The sequence below is a fragment of the Gymnogyps californianus genome, chromosome 1 (genome assembly GCF_018139145.2).
Source record: "Gymnogyps californianus isolate 813 chromosome 1, ASM1813914v2, whole genome shotgun sequence".
NCBI classification, from domain to species: Eukaryota; Metazoa; Chordata; class Aves; order Accipitriformes; family Cathartidae; genus Gymnogyps; species Gymnogyps californianus.
Window position 1 is genome coordinate 70,606,082 of NC_059471.1, and position 16,280 is coordinate 70,622,361.

General features: G+C 42.4%; 1 protein-coding gene across 1 annotated transcript in view; it reads right to left on the bottom strand.

Moving 5' to 3' along the window:
* The window catches only part of SLC9A4 (solute carrier family 9 member A4), a 37,286-nt gene that overhangs the window by 19,417 nt on the left and 1,589 nt on the right, over positions 1–16,280 (bottom strand). The window contains exons 2-4 of the mRNA XM_050911042.1: positions 13,972–14,435; positions 7,718–7,977; positions 4,321–4,538 (exon numbers count right to left, since the gene is read on the bottom strand). Coding sequence (XP_050766999.1) covers positions 4,321–4,538; positions 7,718–7,977; positions 13,972–14,435 — 942 coding nt within the window. The remainder of the gene's footprint in view (positions 1–4,320; positions 4,539–7,717; positions 7,978–13,971; positions 14,436–16,280) is intronic.

Here is a 16,280-nt window from a genome sequence, read left to right on the forward strand (position 1 = left end):
ACAAACCACTGGATGAGAGTTTTTCCTGTGCCTTCCCTTGCAATGTTTCCTGCTTTCTGCACAGTATCTGCCCAAAGTGTTTAAACAGTGCTTTACCAACAAGTCCTGTAGACAGGTTCACCGAAAGACAAAGAGTAATAGCATTTTAATTTTTAATCCTCTGGCTTATTGCGTCTCTAACTCTCTGTTTATTTCTCAAATTTCATTTTGCTTTTAATAAAAGTTAAAATTAATCAGACAGCCTGTGGCTATGTAAGGACTGCAGCTTTTCTTTATAGAGTACATTTAGCAATTTGCTTGATTTACTCTTAATCTTCTCCATCTTCCTTAAGAAACATGTATCGTATGTTTTGTGTGGAAACTGTTAAATTACTGAAGTAAAAGCTCACAAATGCTGATAATTACTGGTGTTATTTTACACAGCTATCACTGATAAACTCAGTGGATTATTATAGGTAAGGTCAATAGCAGTATCCTGTTATGTAGGTTGCTGGATACTGCTTTATATAAGACCTTTTTTGACTACTTATAACTATGCTAGACATCAGCTACTCAGACTGAAACTGCGTATGTGAGGTATCACCCTCAGGCCAATTCTCTTTACTTTATTCAAGCTTCAGAGAAAATGATGTAATCATTTTAGCAAACAAATTTAGCAGAAAATATTTTGGCCTTCCTCTGGAAAGTCTAGCACTCCCCTTGGTGTTTGAGAGAAGGATGGACATGTGGCAGCAAAATAGCTTTTGTATCAGAAGACCACTTTTTCTGTCTTGATTGGAAGGATATTCCAATACAGACTCCAAAAGTAAGCCTTTGAAAAATTAGAGGCCATGCTTGGTCCAGGATTAGCAAGAAAACATTTAATTACTTTCTTTTTGCTGTGAACCCACAAGAATCATATCACCTCTACTGTTGAGTACTTGTGTCATCCCTATATAGTAGAGCTGTTCAGATGCATGTACTTGAACCTTCACAGTTTTCCCCTTTCCTCTTTTTCCTCTGGTTAAATGCCTTCCTCCAGGGCTCTCAGACTTAAAGGTCTTGAAATGTGTATGGGCTTTGAGGGTCAAGCCAATATCTTCTTCCTGCTCTGGTATTCTTTTTGACTGAGGGATAAGCCACCTGAGCGATTTAAGAAATAGCACCTTAATCTCAGGTGTTTGATGCCAACACTTAGCTGGCCCCAAATGTTAGACTCAGAGTACTGTAGGGTGGAAAGGACCTTTGGAGGTCATCTAGTCCAAGTCCCTACTCAAAGCAGAGCTAATCAGATCAGGTTGCTCAAAGTTCCAGTCAAGTCTTGAATGCCTTTAAGAATGGAGAGCTGGGCCACTGTTGCAATATTGAATCACCTTCATGTTAAGAAATGGGTTCATACGGTCTAATCAGAATTTCCCGTGTTCCAGCTTGTGTCTGTTGCCTCTTCTCCTATTGCTGTGCACCTGTGAGAAGCGTCTGGCTCCATCTCCTCTCTCTCCTCTGATCGGGTACTCGTAGAAAGTAATAAGGCGTCTCCTGTGCCTTATCTTCCCCAGGCTGCATAGACTCAGCACTCTCAGACTCTCCTTGTACGTCCAGTGCTCCAGCCTCTGACCAGGTTGGTGGCCTCTGTTGCACTTGATCCAGAACCTCCATGTCCTTCCTGTACTGGGGAGCCCAGAACTGGAGAGAGCACTCTGGAGATAGCACACACTTCCACCTGTGCTGAAGAGAGGGGAAGAAACACTTTGCTGGACCTGCTGGCTACACACTTGCTACTGTAGCCCAGGACATGGTTGGCCTTCTTTGTCACAAGGACATAATTCTGGCTTGTGTTCAACCTGTTGTCTACCAGGCCAGGTCCTTTTCTGCAGAGTTGCTTATGAGACTCCAAGCCTATACTGGTGCATGGAGTTATTCCAACCCACATGGAAGTCCTTGCATGGGCCCTTCTTGAATTTCATGAGCTTTCTGTCAGCCCATTTCTCCAGCCTGTCCAGGTCCCTTTGAATGGAAGCCATCCAGAATATTGACTGCTCCCTGCAGTTTGATGTCAACCACAAACTTGCTCAGTGTGCACTCCATTCCATCCTCCAGGTCATTACTGAAGACATTAAAACAATATTGGTCCCTGTACTGAGCCCTGAGGGATGCCATTACCCACTTCCTAGACCAGTATTTTGAGCCCAGCGGTCCAGCCAATTCCCTTCCCACATTAACAACCACTTCAACTGGCCAAAATCTGCGCTTTGAAGTCCAGGGTTGTAATTCTGCTGTTTCTTGGCTTGCTCACTCCTCTCAGGATCTTAGCATCCACAGTCTCATGGTCACTGCAGTTAAGGCTACCCTCAATCTTCACTTCAGCCATTTCTTCCTTCTTTGTGAGTGGTAGAGAAGACAAAGCATATTCTCCAGTTGATTCATCAACCAGTCTCCAGCAACTATCACTTACATTTTCCTCTCAACCTCTTTTTGCCTTCCCCTTCAGGGCACAGCTGGCCCTGATGAATCACCTGACAGGTCTTGTTCCTCCTCAATACTGTAGCAGATGATGCAGGACCAATGCCCAGAGCTCTAGCCTGGGCTCTGTATGTAAAGGGAATATAGACAAGGGCTGAAGGCTGGAGGAAGTGGTAGCAGGTGCCCAATGTAGATTTCTGCCCCATGCGATGCTCCAGAGGGGCCTCCTTTGATTATAAATGAAGCACGGGGGAACTAACCTACTTAGTTAGCCAAGGTAGCTACCTAAATTTCAGTGCTCAGAATATCTCCTCCAAGGCCACCTGATGGAATATTTGGATTTCTCATTTTCTTTAAAAATATAAATTAATCTGAAAAATCCTACTGAAATTCAAAAAGAATGTTATTAAGATGGCCAATTCAGGCATTCAGAAGTTAAAAAATGTCAGAAATAAGGTTGCCTGCATAATTGTATTTTTGGCCCTCTCATGTGTACTACTTCCAAAACATCTTTCATTACAAAAGCATCGTTCACTCATATTTTTAACTAATTAAAAGTGATAAATAACCGTGGCTGAGTAGGGTGTGTTCCATAATTCATCACCTCTCCAGGAGTAAATGTGTTTGCTTTCTGTTGCAGCAGTTGTAACTTAACCTGATGCAGAATAGAGTATTCAGGTTCAAAGAAAGGATGGCGTAATTCATGGGCAACAGGTCCAAAACAGACCCCTATATAGTGTAGGCAAGGAGTGTACCCTCTCACATCCCTAACGCAGTGACTATAGATGCTGAGGAAGTAGGAGGTGAACAGAGCTCAGAAAGCGGCCAGACTTGCAAGCCTTTCCTAATTAGCATCTCCTGCAGGCTCTGTTGAAGACACTGCTAGAGGGTTGGTCTGACCCAGTAGGTCATTCCTTCTTTCCTTATGTCAGCTAGAGTGTTTGGCTGGATGGTACTAGTAGATGAGGGAGAAGATGGCAATATGTTACCTCTCTGCTTCCACAGTTGCAGTAAATTGGCTAACAGGCACAAGAGCAGCTCGTACGAGAAGTCTGCCAGGACTGCTATCACCTCCAGAACACCACCAGCCTTCTTATTGCTTCTCCTTTTTCAATGTTACTGTCAACCTATCCCAGACATTAGAAGATGAGAAATTGTGTCCCAGAACTTGTGCGACATCATCTATAAACTGCCCTGCCCAAACTGGAGGAATTCCAGTCTTGTAGATCAGGGAGTAGGAGACCTTTGCAAGAATGGGGAGATACTGTGTGTAGAAATGGAGTAATTTCAAACAGGCACTCTTTTCTACCAGTTTAAAACTTCAGAGTTGACTTGTGAGAAGCAGTAGCATAGCGTGGTTGGCCTAGATGTGGTATAAGGAAGGGAACAGAGTCCCTTTTCAGTTATCTATCAGTGCTAATTTTCACCTTCCCTCTTTTTCCATGCCTCTGGCACTCCCGGCCCAGGACTTGTAGTGTTATAGCACCAGAAGTGTGGTGATGTACATTATCTAATTAGTAAGTTAATTACAGTATGCGATGAAATCGTTATGAAGCCCACTTACCCAAGGGCATATGGTTAACTAAGATATAAGCATCTATATAGGCATAATCATGGTAATATTTTAATTTTGCTTAAAATACTTCATTCTCACCTAATCATAAAGTCTGTGTTTGGAGACTGGCATTCAGATTTGTTTGGGGCTTTTTCCCTCTTTTTCTCCATGTGTAGATTTGCAAAATTAACTTATCAGTAACATAAACCTAGTAAATTCATTATTCAACTGGTTATGCCAGTCTGCACAGACTTTTCTAACATACCTTTGCACCAAAGGGTTTCTCTCAGAGATGCAGAGAAGGTTGCCTGCAAAAGCTGACTTACTCAGTGTCCGCCAAATGAGGCAGAAGAGCAGAGTGAAGCAAATGAAGGCCCAGTTCCACTCATGGTTTTTCCCCACTGTAGACACTCCCATGAACACGAAAATCAGGGTCTCACTGACGCTGCTCAGCATCTTCATGAAATATTTTATTGTGGTATAGGAATTCTGGGAAACATTCTCCTCCACGTATTTTTTCATTGTCACTGCACATGCTGTCATCCTGTACCAGGCAAAATATCAGAGATCAGCCACAACCTGGTTTTCTTTTCATTTAGGAACAGCCTCAGCCTTCATTACCTGCACTCTCCATCACCAGCCTCTGACCTTCCTAATACCAAGAAGCATTTTATTTCTTCAGTAACGTTAGCTATTTCATTAGATAGAAGAGCATCTTCATTCAGCTTTACAAATCCATTTTGCATACAGGAAAAAGGAAGCAAACCAGTCAGCCTACCTGACGAGGAAGTGAGGGTATCACGTTCCGGTTCAAAGTCTGTTTTATCCTGAATGCCTAACACACAGCTACCAAGCACCAAATATTTGAGCCTCAAACAAAGGGCAAGTCGGTTTTGTACCAGCCTACGGACAGATCGGTTAGAGGGACATAACCTGCCTCTTAGTGATCTTCTCCTTTGAGGTGGTGGTGAGAGAACATGGTGGTAGTCCTATGCCGGGGCCAAAGCTCCCGGCAGCTCCCTGCCAGCTGGCTGGCAGATCAGCAGGGCCAGGGTACGCTTCAGTGACTCTGCACCCACAGCAGCCCATTGCTGTACAGCAGGGGGAAATTCAGTTATCCTACAGAGGTGTCCTTCCCCCCTTTTAGTTACCCAGGGTGTGGGGAATATGCCTAAGGAAGCAAAGGGATGTTTTCCACCTCTTCACTGTTAATGAAGACTAGAGCCTGCTTCAGAGACATCAGCAGCCACCCAGCACAGACGCTGGTAACAATCACACGGAGAAGTAGTCTTTGAGCAGCCCTACTGAAGGGGGTTTCCTCTTCTCCCCTTCATTTTCCATAGCCATAGGTAATAGATAGATTGAGTGCTATGCTAGTAACATATTCCATCATCTATCTAGTGTCTACTGATATTATTTTAGTCTTTGGGGGCTTCTTGTGATGATATTTTTCCAAACTTGTGAATTCAGAGAACGCTCACTGTTCGTTAAATAACCCTTCATCTAGTTTCTGCTCATTTAATTTCCACTGAAGAAGTCTCAAGGGTATTCTGGTGGAGCTGAGACATTTAGCAGGTCCAAGGACACTCTAAGACAAGGCCATTAGGTATTAATGTTTAATACTGTTGACTTTCAGAGACACATGCATAATAGACTTTCATGATTCAAGTGAAAAATGAATGAATTCCTCAATAATTCAGAAGGGTGACAATAAGTTCCCATCCCTAAAACAAGCAATAATTTCCTTAATGAAGCAGTAAGAATCATAAATCCCAATTATATTAACGTTCTTTTATTACTAATAATTTCAGCACTCTAATGAAAATAAGAAGCAAAAGAAATAAAGAGCTATGTAGCCTAGTGTAATGAATAGGCCGGGAAGCAGTATTTTGGGCAGTGCAGGTAGGAAAGGGTCCATATGGTATTAGTGCTCACTACATAGGATGTCTAACCCTGCTCAACTAAAGTCGCCAGTCACCTCGCCAGAGCAGATGTGTTAGATACGCAAAACACAGTACAAGACTCATCTGCTTTGTCTAATTGCTCAGAAAAACATATCTTCTGTCTAACTACTTATTTAATACAGTTAAATATTCAAATATTGCTTCCCAGGGCCATCCTGCAAAGGTTGTTTTTACAAAGCCAATCCTGCTCTGAAGCTGAACAAATTGGGGTTGTTCAGCCTGGAGAAGAGAAGGCTCTGGGGACACCTTATTGCAGCCTTTCAATATTTAAAGAGGGCTTATAAGAAAGATGGGGCAGACTTTTTAATAGGCCCTGTAGCAATAGGACAAGGGGTAATGGTTTTAAACTGAAAGAAGGTAAATTCAGACTAGATATAAGGAAGAAATTTTTTACAATGAGGGTAGTGAGACACTGGAACAGGTTGCCCAGAGAGGTTGTGGATGCCCCATCCCTGGAAACATTCAAGGTCAGGTTGGATGGGGCTCTGAGCAACCTCATCTAGTTAAAGATGTCCTTGCTCATTGGAGAGTGGTTGGACTAGATGACCTTTAAAGGTCTCTTCCAACCCAAACTGTTCTATGATGCTGTGAAATCAGGGTTTGACAAGTGGAGGTGAGTAAATGCACCTGTCTAGACATCAACAGCCACATGCTTGTATTTGTTAGATTTAAACCGGTTTGTCCTCAATAAAGGGAACTCCTTTCTGGAGCAGCAGGGCCCGCAAAACCCGACATGCATGCTCAGAGCCAACACATGGCATGCAAGGCTGCTGCCACACAACTGCTGGACACTGAGCCTGCAGCAGCCAGCAGCACTAGCTGGAGCATTTACCACCATCAGGTTCCCGTTTCTTTACACTTTACCTTGCTGAGGGGCTGTTTGGTGTGGTATCTTTGAAATTCTCCTACCAGCAGTTTTCTCGTAAACTCTCTCACTTTCACCCCTATTCCTTCCTTTCTCTTCTGACTCCTTTCCTGCCGCTGTCCTCTTTCCTTCTCACAATACTCACCCTCTCCACATTTACTGCGGTCGATAGACCTGCCAGCTTGCTTTCTGCAGCGGGCACCCATGCCATCACAGCACTTTAAGGAAGCAGTCCCCAGCATTACAGCAGTATCAAGCTATCCTGATCACATCAAAATATGATCGTCAATATCCATATACATGAGTATATGTATGTATATGTGCTTGATGTTCTCAGTTGTCTGATTTTGCCCAGTTTTAGTTCCAGTGATGCTGTTGAAATGTAATGTAATTCCAGTAAATTTTGTTAGAGCTGGTGTTCACAGCTGTATACAAAAGCAAGAACTTGGACGTTCTTTATTATGCTTTCCATACTCATTACTTTTCATCTTTCTTGTAATCTGATGGTGATGCTGCTTAGAAATAAATACAGATACACTGAGGTATTATCAAATCATTCTGTCATTCTGCTGATCTTATCAGAGGTATGAGCCAGATGGTGGTGGCACTAGTCATTTTACCCACAGCTTGCAGTATTTTTTCCAGCAGGCAAAAATCTAAAAAAATTTCAGAGCAGATATGCACTCCTCAGTAGTACATCTATGCCTACGCTGACCGTGGGTTTGCTTTTCCTAGTTACCACTGCATTTTACAGATCCCTTAGAAGCAGTCCACTGCAGATCTCTAGGCCAGAGGCTGAAAATGCCTGTATTGTACCAACCTGAGCAAACCACCTCCTCAAAACAATGCCACTTCCCTCGAGAGGGCATCCAAAAACACATAAGGGATACTCACGCCAAAATGCCCGAGATGTAAAGGGTTTCAGCGGACAAGTATGACAGGTAGCTGAACATGAAGACCAGCAGGGGTTCGATAGCAGAAACGTTGCGGGTGAATCGAGTCATGAGCGCTGAAACAAATCCAAAGACGATGCCAAACAACACGCCACCCAGCCCCACCACGAAGAAGCGAGTGAAGCCAGCAAAGACATCGATGGACTCGATTTCTTCATACCTGTGCATCTGGGTGAAGGCGATGAAGATGTTGTATAAAACCTGCGTGTGAAAATAAGGAGAAAGCAGTCAGGCATCTTTCTGAACCTGGCAGGCTTACTCATTTCATAGGCGGGGTGAAACATATATATATATATGTTTCAGGCATATATATATGCCTGAAATTCCTTTAGACAGCTCAGCAAAGTAACAGTTGAAATCTCAGCTGGTTCTTAACAAGTCCCAGAATTAAGGGTCTGTTAAGTATCCTGAAAGAAAGCAAAAAAAAAGAAGGATAGATGGTTATATAGTAAGAGTAAAACTCTGAGGGATCAAATGCAATTGAAGTAACCGAAAAATACTCATGCTTTTTTGTTTTCTGAAGGTAAACTTAATTATTGGTCTTTGTAGCAGATGTTGAAAGCCCAGCTTAGGTACCTTACCAACCCCAGGCTCTCCCTTCCACGTTCTCTTTCTGACTCAGGATGGGGCAGGGCAGCAACTAAGAATCACACTTTTGATTTAAATCCCATTTAGGTTGTCTCTATGATCAGTAGACTGGACACACTTCATGAGACGGACTCTGGAATGTTAAATGTTTTTCGATAGTACTTGACACATAAAAATCATGAAACGTCACTGGGAATGGGAAAGGAAGCAGGGGAGGGGAGGGGAGGGGAGGGGAGGGGAGGGGAGGGGAGGGGAGGGAAGGGAAGGGAAGGGAAGGGAAGGGAAGGGAAGGGAAGGGAAGGGAAAATGGTAGCCTCAGTTTCATATTGTCTCTAGCTAGACAAATACAGCCTCTCTATCCTCACATGTTTTGGGTTTGATGCCACTTAACCTGCTTCCCAGGAACTCTGTGTCAATCTCAAAGTGGGAACCAAAAGCTGTGGCACTCTAAATGGCCTAAAGACCCTTCACACATATATAGTGACTAGAAAGCTTGAAATGGCAAAAATAAAAAGAAAACAATGTCATGTCAGATCAGAAGAAAGACTGAGTTTGCTAGATTATATAATTCAGTCTGTAAAGATAATTTCATTTAGTTTAGAGCAGATAAGTTTACCGTACTTCTATTATCAATAATTTCTTTTCTGCAGAAATTCGTGATGCAAAATCTTCAGTATATTCCACTTTCATCCATCTTTTAGAAACTAATAGAAAGTTTCCACAGTAATGAGTGGTGTAGTAATAAAAAGGTCTTAGAGGTTGCTGACAGTTGGTTAACATTAAGTCCTATCAGATCTGTTTACAAGGATGTGTAACACATGAAAGTCACCTTTCAGTTTTCAAGAGAATTTGGGGAACATCTGAAGACACCAGCTCTCCAAAGCTGTTGCACTGAAGCATTAGTTCGAAAACGCAAAACGGACCAAAATTGTTTGCGTTATCTGGTTTTCTTTGGTCTTTCTTCTTCATATAGTTACTTCCAGAAGGCTATTAAGAAGACTAAAGCAGAAATTTGCAGGTGGAAGAGTCAAGCTCATTAGGATAACAATTATTCCCCAGCTATTATCTAATCTTAAATTGCTGCTGGGAACATATGACCTTGAGCTGTCACATAGCCTGTTACCCAGGAGGCTCATTGCTAGTATTTCTGGGGGACAGACAAAGCACAACAAAATGTTTCATGTGAGCAAATACCCAGAGCTACTTTTTCCTGATGACTATCTATGAAATTAGGCTCTTCAGTGGCAGGTAGGGAAAAGAGGGTTCATGTCTCCACAGTAAGTAAACCTTACTGTACTTACCATATGGCTTTTAGTTACAAAGCCTGTTTTCTCTCTGTTCCCCCTTTCTTGAAGACTTCAACCTCCTCCTAAGACTTGTGATTCTTTATAAATAATACCAAGGCATGAATCTATGCTGACTTATGAATAAAGCAAATTATCCTCAGCAAAGGACTTAGTAAGTTTTCCTCTCTTTTTCTAGTTCCTGAAGTGTCTATATGATATAACTGAATTGGCATTAAAATGGAAATTATGGAAATATGACATGATTTCCATTTTTTTGTAACATGCTTTGTGGGAGTGTCCTGGTTTCAGCAGGGATAGAGTTAGTTTTCTTCCTAGTAGCTGGTGTAGTGCAGTGTTTTGGATTTAGTAGGAAAATAATGTTGATAACACACTGATGGGTTTAGTTGTTGCTAAGTAGTGTTTATACTAAGTCAAGGATTTTTCAGCTTCTGGTGCCCAGCCAGCAAGAAGGCTGGAGGGGCACAAGAAGTTGGGAGGGGACACAGCCAGGACAGCTGACCCAAACTGGCCAAAGGAATATTCCATACCATATGATGTCATGCCCAGTATAGAAACTGGGGGAGTTGGCTGGGAGGGGCGGATCGCTGCTCAGGAACTAGCTGGGCATCAGTCAGCGAGTGGTGAGCAATTGCATTGTGCATCACTTGTTTTGTATATTCTAATTCTTTTAGTATTATTATTGCCATATTATTATTATTATTATTATCATTATTACTATTTTCCTTCCTTTCTGTCCTATTAAACTGTCTTTATCTCAACCCACTAAGTTTTTTTTTCTGATTCTCTCCCCCATCCCACTGAGTGGGGGGAGCGAGCGAGTGGCTGCATGGTGCTTAGTTGCCAGCTGGGGTTAAACCATGACAGGGAGTAAACTGTTTTGTACAACATCCTGCAGTGTGTCATACAACTAAGGTTCTGTGTAACTGCTGCTTGGCTAAGTTACATTGCAGTGTTTATGCCAGTAAATGGAGTACTATAATTCTTTATATGGAAGGAAAGCCTGAATCAGCTTAGGATGCCTTTGTTTACTCAAAAAGAAGGGATGGATTGATAGTTAGCCTCATTTAGCAACTCTGAGAATGTCATGCTTTGGGTTTTTCGGAGAGGACATTACCATGTAGTGGTGTACCACTGGGTGGCTGTTAGAGACAGGGAGAGGAAGGGAGACCATGACACTGTCGCCCACAGGAGACCTCCCCAGGGACTGGTCCCTGCTCCAGCTGTCTATATGATACAAACATTGTGTATACCATCCACATCAGAAGCATTGGAAAAAAGATTTTCGAGTGACTGCCTTAACCACCAACACAGGCAGCCTTGATAACTCTTTCTTTCCACCCTGATAACTTTTTGACCACATGCATTTAATTTTACTCTAAACACAGTGGGTCAACTTCAACAGCAGGAGCAGAGACTATCTTCATCCTCCTTCCTACTACCCATACATCCCAGTGGTCAAAGCCTTCCTCAGTGACATCAGAGAGGTAAATTCAAATCCCCTGAAATAAGGAAATTAATTTTAGTTGGGTCTCCATCATGCAGTAGATTAACTGCTCCGCTACTGCATACAAAGAAGAGAGGGCACCATTAGAGAAAATAGTCACTGCCACTTCATTTTGAGTACAGCGTGATGTATAGGTGTTCTCAGTGTTTCTAAAATCAAGCCTCAGAGATGAAGTAGTCAGGGGAAATATTCCATTTCCTGATGCACACAGGTGCTCAGCTCCTGTTGAGACAGAAGTTGTCTGTGTATATGCAGGAGCAGAGCTTCAGATGCCTGAAACACTTTGCAGCAAAATCAGGGTCCTCTACCTGTGTTCAGGTTTGAACGAAATCTGCCCTGGATTTACCAACATCACTGTTTTGAACAGAACTTTGAAACTCCACTAATGTATGATACATGCTAAGACCAGTCCTGTTGCTGTCTGTGCTATTCTGATGCTAACAGTCCGCTCAGAAGCAACCAGGAAAAGAAGCAATTAACAGGACCTGGAGCCTTCTTGTTCCATACATGGACATGGCCCTACTGAGGAGAATGGGAAAAGGTACAAATGGGTAAAAAAATTATCCACTTTTGTCCCAGTCCCTTAAATCAAAGGCATAACTCCTAAATCGTCATTCTAATTCCACAGTCTGTTAGTTTGTGGATTTTTTTATACCAGGAACTAAATATAGGAGAGGGAGCTATTGTTGCCTCAAATGTAATACACAAGTTCAGCAAAATTCATACCAGTTTTTTCTGCTGGGGAAAAAAATGTTCAAGCTGATAAGCAGACTGGAGAGAACCAGGGGATATTTGTATTTAAACAATCCAAAAATATGTATGCTTAATATATCTTGGTGATATTATCTTTTTAAACACATAGAGTTAACTCAAAGGAAACTGTTAAGAGAGAAGCAGGGAGGAAATGGTAAGATAAGACACTCGGGATAAACAGGTTTAAAGCCTTTTAAAAAGCAAGGGGGGTATCAAGAGGAGAAAGCCACCTATTGGGCTCCATCCAGGTGACAAATACTTCAGTCTTCTCAAACATGAAGCCAGGTAGAGATTTTGAAAACTTGAATGCCCAGAAAATGGGTGAGAGGTGGGTGATGCAGAGATGCATCAGCAGGAGCTGACAAACTGATTGCAAGATCGCTGCTGTGAGAAGAGTCCCAAAGATGAGGGCGGATGGGGCAAAGGGAACTCACAGTGGTGTAGCCAACACTCCCCGTGTACAGCCCTTTCATCTCTTTTGCTAACACACCTAGTGCTGCTGAGGAATGCCTAAATACCGCTGTTTTTAAAGGCTTTCTGTCACTACATATTTATGCTGTAACAGGATCCTGACTGAAAGCTCATGTAAATACCATCATGAGTTGGACTCGCATCATAAGTAATAGCTGGGAACAAAGGGAAGGCAAGGTAGAGAGCCAGTCAAAAAAAGGATGAAACAAGCTTTTCCAGAGTGAGGAAGAGGTATTACTTTTTGAGGTCTGCACTTGAAGGAACCCAAAAGACAAGTGGAAGTGATAGATGCATTGGGGATTTTTTTGTTACAACTATAACACATAAGCAGTTTGCATGTAAAGTTAAGTAACATTTGTACCTTAGTTCTACATCAGCCCTACATTTCTGATTCACCAAGAGGAAGGATTTATGATCAATAGGCTGTGGCTGCAAGAAATTACTTCATTCCTTTTCCTTTTCACATTACTCATAAACTGCATTTCTCCCATGACACCTTTCAGCAATGAACTCTGTACAGATTTTACAAGTCCAAGTTGTGCTGTACCTCATGTATAACAGTATCTGAATAGTTTTTATGTGTTTTAGATTCCTGTGATTTAAATTATGTAAAGATCTTATCTAGCAAAACTCCTTAACCTGCAGTTAACTTGCAGCACATGAGCAATCCTGTTGGTTTCTGAGCAATGAATTTCCTGCTTGAAATTTCTTCCTTGAAAAACATGCGTGTTCTAAGTGTTTTTGTCAATTGTGGTTTATAGCTAGAATTTCAGGTTGCTCCAAGTTTTAGTAGAACTAATGAGAAAAGGGGGAAAGCATTAGCAAAAGGAGCTCTGTAAAAACACCCTTTTCCTACTTAGAAAAAAACAAGACAAAACAAAACAAAAACAACAACACACAAAATCTCTCTTACTCCAGAAGCATTATTTCTGGACACTGGAGATAAGACAGCCAAGAAAGGTCAACATTTGTCAGATGCCATTTTTTTTACTGATAGAAACAGAGTTGCGTGAAGTTGTTAGTGTCTTTTGGAATTCCTGTCTAAGGTCTCTGGGGAACTTCCTAGAAGGGGCTGGAGGAAGGAGTGCAGCCTCCAGAGGTTGTCCACATCTGGCTCTTTTTTTTTTTTTTGCAGAGGGCTCTCTAAGGCATGTGACAAGGCAGAGTCTCCTGTATTGCTACCCCTGCTGCCTTCAGTCTTTAAGCAGTGTAATTTTCTATTTACTTGCTTGCACAATGTCAAGAACGTTCCTAGGTCTTACGCTGATCCTACCAGTAAAATCAGCTGTAGCTTATCCATTCACTTCAGTGAATGCAAGAGCAAGATGTGATGTCTAATGTGTATGGGTATGCTTCCCTCTTCCAGCAGCTCTGAAACAATGTTTTTGAAAGAGTTAATATAAGATGTAATCTTTACATACATTAAAATTACTTGTGTGTAATGGAGTGGAGTACCCATAAAATAAATAATGTATCTAGGATCTCCTTAGAGCTGCTCTTGTCCTGTGCCCAATAACCCTACAAGCCACAAGACCCCAAAGAGGGGAAGACAAGGAGTGGAAAGAAACTCACCACAGTTATGCCATCATTTAGCAATGACTCTCCAAAGATCATCATGTAAAGCTGCTCATTAACGGAGGCTTCTTCAAAAACTACCAGGGCTGCCACAGGATCCACAGCTGAAATCATGCTGCCAAAGAGCAGGTTCTGCAGCAGGTTCAGGTCGGTCAGGCCGAAGGCTTCGATCTGACAGATTCCGTAGAGGGAGAGGCCAATCCCAAACGAGTTTAGCAGAGATCCCAGCACAGACCACCACAGGATGGACCCAAAGTTTTCAAAAAAAGGGCGAGTTGGCATGAAATAACCCTCCTCCAGGACAATGGGTGGAAGGAGATACAAGAAGTAAATACTTGTGTTCATCACTGGTGGAGATTTGTGATCAGAAGCAAAGATGATCACTCCTACTAGTGCTCCAATGGCAATCAGGATGCAGCTTTCGGGCATGAGTCTTGGTAATCGGTGATAGAGATGGAAACCTTGAATAAAACATTAGGTTATTATGCAAGTTTAAATTAACCTGATGTCAGACAGATGTTTTGCCTGCATTTGAATACTTTGTCTTCAGACAGCCAGGTTTTGCTCTTAGGATTATGCATGTAAAAATAGGCAGTACTGTTCGCTTCAAAATTAAACATTCCCAGACCTGTATCACTAAAGCAGGGGAAGAGTTTGGCCATGAATCTCTTCTCTTCCCGCTCCCTACCTCTCGATTTCTGAGCAAGTGTGCCTGAGTCTAAGCTCCACTTCTAGGAATGCAGAAACCTCTTTGAAAAGGTACTCCACAATTTGGAAAGAAAATATTGTTCAAGAATCCTTGCTGCCCAACCGCTACTGCCAAACCTCTGAGGCACAGTATTGTCCCTCCATCTCAAAGAGACCCCTATCCCTGGCTGCAGGTTTGAAGGCAGCTCCCCCCAGTGCTGAGGAGGGTCCGTGGCTGCTGAGCTCCTGCTGGATTTGGGCCGACTGGGAACCTGGAGAAGCCCAAGGGAGCAGGCAGCAGCTCAGATGCCATGGTCTGCTCAGCTCCCTCCGCTTCCAGCACTCTCCTGAAGCATTGCATGGACTCCAGGTGATCCACAGACAGAGGGAGTGAGTACTCATGAACAACAAAATATCCAAAGCAGCAGGAATCAAGCCACAGTAACATAAGGCTTTGCAAAAGCTGATTAACCTTGCTTTTCTGGGAAAACTGCTGTTCCTACATAAGGCAAACAACATTTTGTAAAGAACTTTATGAGTTAGTTTACTGAAACAAAACCAGTGATTTCAGCAGAGCTGAAAGAGCTACCAGCAGCCATCAAATATCTGAGAAAATAATGCGTCCTAAGGGATTTTTTTTTTCCTCACTAGAATAAAGGCTGAGTCTACACTAGCAAATTAAGCAGGCCAAAGACTTTTCCAAGCAGAAAGGTTCGGTTTGCATCCATACAGGCAAATTCTCTTCCCTACCCCAGCAAGAAGTGGTCACATCCAAACTGCCTGTGGGAACAGATCCTGGCCCACAGTCTGCCAGGGCACTGCCTGGGAGAAGGCTTGTCAATATGGGCCAGAGCTGAGAAGGAGCACATCAACACTGATGTGGTATGGACAGTCACACACAGCTCCCTGACAGGGTCCTTGTTAGTTTACAAGCATTGATGTAGCCAAGCTGTTTTACAGAGAAAGGGCTACCCTTACCATATAAATGTTGTGGGTGTGAATCTCCTCCTGCCCGCCTTGAGGTGCTGCTACTGCAACTCCATTCATATAATTCTTCCCATTTGACACGAATACTGTTACCAATACTAAGATAACGTCTAGCTCATCTACTCGCTATTCCAGGAACTGTGTAATCATATTGTGAATGAGAGGTGCCTCTACTAGAAATGTAAGGAATGTTTCAGAATTTGCAAGAATGAGAATGAGGCAGACTAAGAAACCTATAAATCCAATGGCTGTGTCTCCATGCCTGAAGCTAGGTCAACCTTCATCCCGTAACTCTAGAAGCTAATGCCATGACTGCATTTCTGTGACCCTTGAATTATCAGTGTTCAAAAGTAAAGGAAAAGAAAAATATTTTTATGAAATTTTAAATAACTTATTTAGGAGATTATTTGTTTTTACCAAAAAGTATGTTAAGATCATAACTCTACTCATCTCCTTTTTTAATTAAAAAAATCGTGTTCAAGTCTTCTGTCAGTTTTACAGAATAAGGGGATTGTTTTGCCTTTCAGGATCTCAGAAATGTTTCCCACCCTGAAATCTTGACGTCTAGAAAGAAGATAATACCTGAATAAAACACAGGAAATTTTTAACAGTTTGGAAATCTTCTTCCCTGG